At 34.3% G+C, this 10,139-nt stretch overlaps 2 protein-coding genes across 2 annotated transcripts; both read left to right on the top strand.

The window, feature by feature from the left end:
• The first annotated feature begins 2,156 nt into the window (after window positions 1-2,156).
• LOC121786488 (S-adenosylmethionine decarboxylase proenzyme-like) lies at window positions 2,157-3,743 on the top strand. Its single transcript, XM_042185129.1, has one exon. It carries the CDS (start codon window positions 2,304-2,306, stop codon window positions 3,459-3,461), a length of 1,158 nt encoding a protein of 385 aa, XP_042041063.1. The 5' UTR covers window positions 2,157-2,303; the 3' UTR covers window positions 3,462-3,743.
• A 2,972-nt stretch (window positions 3,744-6,715) lies between these two features.
• Window positions 6,716-10,136, top strand: LOC121786487 (serine/threonine-protein kinase D6PKL1-like). The gene is made up of 3 exons (XM_042185127.1): window positions 6,716-6,928; window positions 7,491-8,516; window positions 9,003-10,136. Exons 2-3 carry the CDS (start codon window positions 7,606-7,608, stop codon window positions 9,865-9,867), a joined length of 1,776 nt encoding a protein of 591 aa, XP_042041061.1. The 5' UTR covers window positions 6,716-6,928; window positions 7,491-7,605; the 3' UTR covers window positions 9,868-10,136.
• The last annotated feature ends 3 nt before the right edge of the window (window positions 10,137-10,139 follow it).

The following is a 10,139-nucleotide window of genomic DNA, read 5'->3' as shown; positions in this document are numbered from 1 at the left end:
TTTTCGGTACGGTAAGTGCGGTATTTCGGTATATTTTCCCAGCCCTAGTTTTGACTACTCCAACTTGGACGAGGGCCTCCAAAATGTGATATGTAGTGCCTCCAAACTTCATGCCTTGGGCTGCCCACTAACTTGAATAATATTCACCACTTGGCCCAATGTAGAATAGTCTTGGAATTGAGTTTTTATTTCAGCAGCTAAAAGCAACATGGACTCCTTTATCTTCTTAACTCTAGCTCTTGTAATTGGCCCACTTTGAATGATCAATAGATCTATCTTCTTGTCCTTGTAGATAAGCTTGGGTGTGTCTCCATCATTTAGAGAAAGTTGAAATTAGTAAATAAATTAGCCCGATTCTTGAAGACCGAAATGACTAAACCTAATTTATAAAAATACTTAAAATAATAAATTGGGTATTCGGGTGATTCCAGATACTCATTCAGGTTACCCAATACCTGAATTATCTTAAATTTCAATACTGAATCCCATAAAAGTGGATATTGGATACCCAATACCCAGCAGGTATTGGGTCGGTTACGGATAAATCCAATACCCGATATCTGTATTCCCACCCTTAGATATAAAAGGAATAAAACAAAATAAAAAAGAGACAACCGGACGATCTCGGTGCCCATCTCACAAGGGTGTGGACAACCGGACGGCGGTGGGGACTGATCGGTGCTTAGTGCACAATAGACGCCCAATTTCGATGCTGATCGATGGGGCGCCCCGTGAATGCTCTTGCACTTATTTAGGTGTGCACTAGATTGAGTTGAGGGGTGATTCATTTTATTTATGTTGATTATTTTGATTTTGAATCCTTCAAAGTATATGAAAAAACGACGTGGCGAACTCATCTACACTCTAATGCCCGCCACTTGCTTAACCTATTCTAATATTTTATTTTCATCCCTATCACCTCACGCCACCCCTTCTAATTTCAACCCTAACGCTCTCTACAAATTCCCTCTTTTCTCTCTTTCCAAACCCTCTCTTTTCAATTTACGTTTGTCCTCGGCTTCCAACTTCATCCGCCTTCAACTCAATCTCTAGGTTTCTCTCGCTTTTATCTTGTTTGTTTTCATCTAACTGCATATGATTTTTATATTCATGATTTCCGATCTCTGTTGAATTTTAGGCTTCGTTCTTCATCCTCCTGCGATAAAGTAGATCTTGACGGTCTTGTTGAATCCTCCTTTTATCAATCGGTATTACTTGTGAGTAATCAAATTTCATCCGTCGTTTTGTTTTCGTGCCTTGGTTGTGAATACGATTCTTTTTTCTTTGATATTCTGCCAAATTGACCATCCTATATCGTTATTTGGTGTTTTTTGAATAATATTAATATGTTGAAATTTGTTTTGCGTTTGCAATGAATCGGTTTGGTCGATGAGATTTGATTTCTGCTGGTAGGGTTTGTGAATATTTTGAGGGAATTAGTTGCATCTTTCTGAAAAAATGGTACTATTCTTTATTAAGGTGAAAATGCAAGTAACCTTTTCAATCGTGAGCTTAAAATTGCTTACATATATTCTGCAACATATGCATATCTGTATTCATCTTAGAAATTGTGAACGGTGTTGGAGAATTTAGTTACTGTTTCTTTCTCTTTTCGGTATACATCTGCAACATTTGTAACCGTACCGCAAATAAAAACCATACTCTGGAAAAGAATTTGATAATAAGACTTGTTGTGATTACTTGTTCCTTCTCCACTTTCTGGTGGTTATGGTTGGTCTTATGTAAAAAATGTAAGATTACAATTCTCGTGGGCTATATTTCTTGTTGTCTCTAGAATTTTATGGAGCGGAGGTTGTTTATGTGCTTTTTCTTTTGCTGTTTTAAACCCTCCATGTATTAATTTTTTTTTCTGAATTTTGTTTGATTACTACAGGAAGAATTGAATGAAATATGGAGTCCAAGGGAGGTAAAAAGAAGTCTAGTAGTAGTAGTAGTAGTAAATCCTTATGCTTCGAAGCTCCCCTCACTTACAGCATTGAAGACGTTCGACCACGTGGAGGAATTAAGAGATTCAGATCTGCTGCCTACTCCAACGTTAGTGTTACTTCTTTCCCCCCACATGATTTTGATTCTGCTTCTTATTTACTCAATTAGTTATATCTTTTATTTATTTGTGTTTAACAACAGTGTGCTCGGAGACCATCCTGAGATTCACCACGCTTGAGCAATAAACCACGTCTAAGTGGTTCAGGAGAACAGTCTCCTACCTGCTTTCTTTCTTTTATTCCCTCTTCCTTGTTATCCCTGCTTCCATACAGCAGTGCTTCCTCACTGACAGAAAAATGGCCTCACCTATCTCGGCAATTGGATTTGAAGGTTATGAGAAAAGACTCGAGATTTCATTCCGTGAGCCTGGAGTAATTGCTGATCCTAGAGCCCATGGGCTCCGCTCGCTTTCAAAAGATCAGTTGGATGAAATACTCGAGCCAGCGCAATGCACCATCGTATCCTCCTTAAAGAACACTGAAGTTGATTCATATGTCCTGTCTGAGTCTAGCCTTTTCGTGTACCCATACAAGATAATAGTGAAAACTTGCGGGACAACTAAACTGCTGCTTTCAGTCCCTCCCATCCTTAAGTTTGCTGATTCACTTGGACTTACTGTGAGCTCTGTTATATACACTCGTGGAACATTCATATTCCCAAGTGCTCAGCCATTTCCACACCGTCACTTTAGTGATGAAGTGGCTGTTCTCGATAGCTATTTTAGCAAACGCGGCCTGAGCAGCAAGGCCTCTGTGACTGGTGGTGCTGATGGACATGGGAAATGGCACACTTACTCTGCTTGTGCTCGAGCAACCAGCAATATGGCTCCCGTTAATACCTTAGAGGTTTGCATGACCAACTTGGACAAGAAGAAGGCTTCTGTGTTTTTCAAGAAACACTCTAGCTCTGCAGCTGTCATGACAGAAGCTTCAGGTATCAGGAAAATTCTTCCTGGGTCCAAGATCTGTGATTTTGATTTTGATCCCTGTGGCTACTCCATGAATTCTATAGAAGGAAGTGCAATCTCGAATATTCATGTGACACCAGAAGATGGGTTCAGTTATGCAAGTTTTGAGGCTGCTGGTTATGATTTCAGAGTACTTGATCTTAGTCAGACGGTCGAGAAGGTGTTGGCATGCTTTAGGCCTGCAAAGTTTTCTGTGGCCTTGCATACTTGTGTTGGTGACAAATGTTTGAATCCAGAAATCGCTTTGGATGTGAAGGGATACTTCTGCAGAGAAAGGAGCTATGATTCTCTCGCAAAAGGAGGTTCGATTCTCTACAGTAGCTTCTCTAGCAGTTGCAGCTTTCCGAGATCAATCCTCGAACCCGGTTGGATCAAGGAAGTTGGGAAGACAGAGCATCTTATAAATGATATGGATACTGCTACAACTCTGTCAATGGTCCATATGAGTAGCAGCATGGTTAAGCCTCGCTTTCACTCTAGGCTTTAGGGTGGGCAAGTGTGGTTTTATGGTTTATATTTTAGTTTGTAGTCATTGTTGGATTTGACTTTTGTCTCTTTTCTTGTGCTTGCATTACCTTACCAAAGTTTTATCTATATTGTCATTGTCGAAAACTGTGATTCTGGGAAAGATGCAAGTTAATTGGAAGGTTGGTTTTTCAATTTTTTTAAAGAAAGCACTTCGTATTGAAAGTGAAAATTTGAAGTGCACTAGGATTGAATGTTTGTATCAAGACGATATCGTAATGACACGGATGCATGTTATATGTCAGGCTATTTGAGTCATCCAACCAAAACTATATACTCCTATTGTGTATTTACTTTTTTCTCCAAGTGTATTTACTTTTTTCACTTTTTAGTCCGTTCATAATAATATATATTTTTTAATTTTGATTTTTTTTTATTTTTAGTCCGTTCATAATAATATGTATTTTTTAATTTTAATTTTTTTATAATAAGGTGACATTCATACTTTAATTATTTTTTCTCATTAATAATTTGTCTTTTTACCTTGTAAAAAAGTACGTTATAGGAGGGAGGGAGTATTGGCAAGGGCCCAAGTATCTTATAGGATGGAGGGAGCATTGGCAAGGGTTCAAATTATCCAAATTAGTTCTAATGAATGCATATTTATAATTTTTAATATTTACATAAAGTCTTAAAGTATTTTTTTTAATATTTATAATTTTTTATTTGAAATAATTTTTTAAATATATTCTAATTTGACATGTACATTAAAATTTTACTTTTGCAATATAAATGAAATTGAGGAAAAATGAAGAATATAAAAATACTATGAGAGAGAAATTAAATAGATGAAAGAGATTGAAAAATATGGATAAAAGAGAAACAAATAAGGTAGAAATAAAATGTAAAAACTAAAATATTCTATAAGGCAGAAAAGTGATAAAATAATCCAAAAACAGTACTTATAAAAGTAAGTTAAGTATATAATTAAGTCTTTGTTCAAATATTTCTGATAATATTATACTACTGAAGCCAATTTTATACACCCTATATTTTATATATTAGTATTAGTATTATTATTAGTATTATTATTAGTATTATCTTTATAAATCTTCTAAACCTATCCTTTAAAAGCCAATTTTTATGAGACCAATTATCACCCAAAGCATCTTTTAAATGTAATATATTTTGGGCTAGGTTACTCGATGACTCCCTCAAAAGTTATCAGTCTTTTGTATATTAACGAATACAACCAAACAAGCTCGATAATAAATCTATGACGCCGAAATGTAATTAGCTTACATAAACTGCATCAAATAAAATTAATACCAAAAGAAAATTTGGGACATGTAAATCATTTAGTAGTCATTTAATAGGAGTATTCATTATTTTAGTAGTGCAAATTGTTTATATTTATTCTGATAACTGATTAACTACCTACTTTTACATTCACTTTATATCCACCAAACACCCATATTTATTATTGCTTTTATTTATTACTAGGTAGTGATTTAGAGACATAATGTCTTCATGCCATAATACCCCTAGATTTTTTTTACCATAAGTATAATTTATATCTTGACTAATATATCCTTAACAATGCAATTATGGATAATTATAATTTAGATGATTTTAATGTAAAGAAAGTTTTAATTAATATGGTAAACTAAAGTGATGCTTAATTAATGTAACTATATACTTTTTCATTTTTGGTATATTCTACAAGTTGTACAATTTTCTCCTTATTTAAAATATTAAGAATTAAAAAATTCACAATTAAAAATTAAATCAAAGTTATGAAATTTATATAATTAAAAATGTGAACTCAAATATTATCAATATAATATTATATATCAAATCTTAATTTATTGCATGGTAAATTAACTATGAAGCTTTAGAACATTTAATAAATGAGCTAAAAATATATGTGGTTATTTTTTTGATAGAGGTTCGCCATAACGTTCCAAAATTAAGAATTTAATATTGAAAAATGAAAAAGTTAATATTAAATTATAAAAATCTTAAACTTGAAATCTAAATTTAATTATTATTAATAAATCATATATCAATTTAAGTTTTGATGTATGTTATAGAGCATTGAGCCAATAACTCCATTTTATAAATAAAGGAAATTTTTTAACTAAATATCTTTAAGATATTAAATAAACAAGTTAAGATCATGTACTATTATTTTCTGATTGAACTAAAAATATCTACTATTCCATTAAAAAATTTTAAAAATATTAATTATATATCTTTAAAATATTAAATAGATGAGTTACGAGCACGTGAGTTTTTTTTTATCTTGGTTCGACTGTAATTCCAAAAGTTAAGAATTTATAGAAAATGAAATTGTGAAAATTAAATAATTAAAATCATAATTATAAAATTCTTAAATCAAAACTCTCAACTCAATTAGTACTAACACATCACATATTAAATTCTAATTTGTTTTATAATATAATGGATCGAACTAAGAACTTTAATATTTTATAAAGAACATGAGAAATTATGAACTATATAACGTAAAATATTAAATAGATTGGTTAAGAACATGCAATTATTTTTTTTTAATTATTGAGGTTCAATTATAACATTCTAAAATTAAGAATCAAGAAATTTAAAGTTTTGCAAATAGATGCTTTTTGAAATTTGCTCTAGAAGCTGCAGAGGGATCCGAATGGATCAAATAGGCATTTTTAATTTACATAAAGAATTTTAATTTGGGAAGTGACAAAGCAAATGGAATTAAACAAATGTACATTGTAATCTATAGGTGATAAAATATTGTATATACTTTTTTTTATTGTTATAGAAAATTAGAATTAAGCAAACTGGTGAAGAAATAATTTGTTGATGGAGACTTATAATGGGAGAAGAAGAAAATGAGAATTTGTTTATAGAAAACTATAATTGGAGAAAAGGAAAATAAGAATTTATTGATAAACAATAAATAGAAAAGAAGAGAGAGAGCTTGACAACTAATGAAATACAAAACTTTAAAATGTAATTAAATGTTAGGCACTTAATTTAACAAAGCTCATTAACACACTCACAATACATTCCTTAATTAAAAGCAAGACAAGCGTTTCATTATTATAAGGGTAAAATAATATTTGTGTATAACATAAATTTAATTATAAATATAATATAATCTTAAATTACTCTTTTAACCCTATTATGGCAATGCCATTATGTCTATAAATCATTTTCCTTATTACTATTACCCAATTATACATCCGATAATGTCACATTCTTTGTAATGCTTTTATTTTATGTCTATTCTATAATACTAATAGGTAGGGCTAAAAATATTTAATTTCATTAAATTTCTTTTCCATTTTCCTTCACCACTTGTTAGTTGTCACAGCAAAGAAACCAACCACCAGAAATGCCATGGCTTCTTCATTTCTCCACTGCCAAAGCTAATTTCTAGCTGATTTTGTAAATCCTACTTGCTTTTGTGTTTTCTCCTCAGGATTCGCTTAGGTATGTTGTTTTTCTACTTCCTGATTGTGGATCTGTGTTTTAATTGCGGGTTCGTCAATACGATCTGATTGTTAGAGGATTTTTTGGGTGAATTTTGATTGTTTTGGAACTGTTTCTTCAATGTTAAAAGGTATAATTGTGTACTGTAACTTAAATTTCTGTTTGGGAGCTGATTGATTTAGTGTTTTCTTCACCTTTTCTTCGGTGGTCCTTGATTCCATTGAATTCAATTTCTTTTTTCTTTGCTAGGATTTTGTAGAATTGCGTTATGTTTTGCAGACTTTTTTAAAGCTTCTTTTTTGTGAGAAAAGTATGTGTCTGGAGTTGTTTGATTGACTCATAATCCTTTTCATTTTCCCCAAACGTGCTGTTTATTTATTTATTTTTTCTTCTTTGTTTTTGTATGCTCAATTGCCATTTGATAAAGACCTCTGCAGTTTTAAGATTTAGCCTTTTTTTATTTGTTTATATTTCCTTTGAACTGTTTGATTCTGAGTATATTGCTTTTAGAGTTACTCTGAAAAATTATGTATAGTTTGCTGACTGATTTCCCAACTGACAGGTTGTGGTCTGTTAGAGTTCGCTGGGATCGAATTCTATGTTAAAGATATAGCTGTGGTGTGGATGCTTGGTTTATTCTTTAACATATATTGAGCAAAGTGTGCATTCTTTCTGTGATGGCCTCGAAAAGTGGATCTAGAACTCCGGGGAGTTTGCAACAAAGAATTGTTAGTAGTCAGTATGCTACCAAGGCGAATGATCATGAATCTACTAACAAGCCCAAGCCGATTGATCATGTGCGCGAGCCTGATAAAGCCTGTTTGCTGTTGCCTAAAGAAGATGCTGAGTCCAACAAATCTGCAAATAGTAAAAAGAGTTCTTTGATCTTTTCTGATACCTCAGAGTCCAATATCTCTTTCTTCGGGTCTGAAAGGGCATCTAAAACTCAAGATCTTGAGATAGCCGACATTAGAAGCTCACGGAAAACTTCCTTTGATCAGGGAAAAAAATCATCTGGTCTAGGGAGTGTAAAAGTTAGTGATGGAACCAATAGCCTTGCAAAAACCAGTGGAAGCACCAAAGTGAGCGAGCGTACTGAGTTCATTGAGAGTGGAAAGAGCAGCATATGTCGGGGAAGTACAAGCAGTGATGTCAGTGATGAGAGCACCTGTAGCAGCTTTAGTAGCAGCATTAATAAACCTCACAAAGCAAACGATGTTCGATGGGAAGCCATCCAAGCTGTCCGCTGTAGGGATGGCGCATTGGGTTTGAACCATTTCAGGCTCCTAAAACGGTTAGGTTGTGGAGACATTGGGAGTGTTTATCTGGCCGAGTTGAGAGGGACAAAATGTTACTTTGCAATGAAAGTAATGGACAAGGCTTCTCTTGCAAGTCGCAAGAAGCTTGTTCGTGCTCAGACAGAAAGAGAGATACTACAATCCCTGGACCATCCATTTCTTCCTACTCTATACACCCATTTCGACACAGATAAATTTTCATGTCTGCTGATGGAAGTCTGCCCTGGTGGAGACTTACATACTCTTCGTCAAAGACAACCAGGAAAGCACTTTTCCGAGCAAGCGGCCAAGTAAGAAAACTTTTAACCATATACATTGAATTTGAACTACTTTTTTGCTAATTGCTATTTGTTTCTGGTTGAGCTTCAATTAGTACTTCGGAATCCATTTCGCATACTCCTTGATTTCGTGACACATAGTTAAAGATATTAACAATTATGCTATGATATTTTTTTCCCTCTAAGTACATGTAAAAACTTTTGCAAATGCTCTCAGTCTTACCTGTCTCTAATATAACATTATCATTTCTACAATTGATGCCAGTATGAGATTGTGATGTCATTTTTGGGTGATTACTTCTCCCTTAGAAGTAAGGACTACTGACGTTAAATATTTAGGATGACGAGCCTTTTTCTTTATCGTTAAGTTTAACTCTTTAATTAGTGAAGAAAACTCAGCATGTTGAACCCAAAAATCATACAATGTGAGACTGATTGAGATGTAAGTGTTTCGGCTCAATGCATTTACCATCCCTTTAACAAACTTCCTCATGGCAGATTTTATGTTGCTGAAGTGCTGCTAGCTTTGGAGTATTTGCACATGCTTGGTATTGTGTATCGTGACCTTAAGCCTGAAAACGTCCTTGTTAGGGATGATGGACATATAATGCTCTCAGACTTTGATCTTTCTCTTCGTTGTGCTGTTAGCCCAACTTTGGTAAAGACCTCCTCCATAACTTCTGATCCTCAGAATAAAAATTCCACGTACTGTGCGCAGCCGGCATGCATTGAACCGGCTTGCATTCAGCCATCATGTGTTCTTCCAACTATGTGCTTTTCTCCTCGTCTCTTTTCAAGCAAATCCAAGAAGGACAGGAAGCCCAAAAATGATATCAGAAATCAGGTCATTCCACTGCCGGAGCTGATTGCCGAGCCAACCAATGCTCGCTCGATGTCTTTTGTTGGAACACACGAGTATTTGGCACCGGAGATCATCAAAGGGGAAGGTCATGGAAGTCCAGTGGATTGGTGGACTTTTGGGATCTTTCTATATGAGCTCTTGTTTGCTAAAACTCCATTTAAAGGATCTGGGAATCGAGCCACATTGTTCAATGTTGTAGGACAGCCCCTCCGGTTTCCAGAATCCCCTGTTGTCAGTTTCCCAGCTAGGGACTTGATCAGGGGTTTGCTTGTGAAAGAGCCTCAGCACAGATTAGGCTACAAAAGAGGTGCAACAGAGATAAAGCAACACCCTTTCTTTGAAGGAGTTAATTGGGCTTTAATACGTTGTGCCAGCCCTCCAGACGTCCCAAAACCTGTTGATTACGAGCAAATGCCTCTCCCGACGAATGACAACACTTCTACCTCTGTTGCTGCTACGGATCAGAAGAGCGACAAATATTTGGAGTTCGATTTCTTCTAGTTAGTTACAATTTTGCCCTAAATTAAGTTGGTTGTGGATCTCATTTTAGAGAGGTAGGTTGATGAAGATCAGTTCAAACGTCGCTCCATAAAGATTCGTCGCGGCCTTTAAACGTGAAGACGTTTTTCTTTTTCCGCTTTTATATTTCAATTATTTTTTCAAGTACATTGTTTGGAACACTTGGAAGCTGTAAAAAATTGTATGGTTCCTGTTAGTTTGAGGATTAAATGTCAATGTCATTTTTTGGAAAAAAGTTGATGAATTTAAGACAT

Source organism: Salvia splendens, chromosome 22 (assembly GCF_004379255.2).
Source record: "Salvia splendens isolate huo1 chromosome 22, SspV2, whole genome shotgun sequence".
NCBI classification, from domain to species: Eukaryota; Viridiplantae; Streptophyta; class Magnoliopsida; order Lamiales; family Lamiaceae; genus Salvia; species Salvia splendens.
Note: the sequence above shows the minus strand (reverse complement) of the source record. Positions and strands in the feature narration are given on the sequence as shown.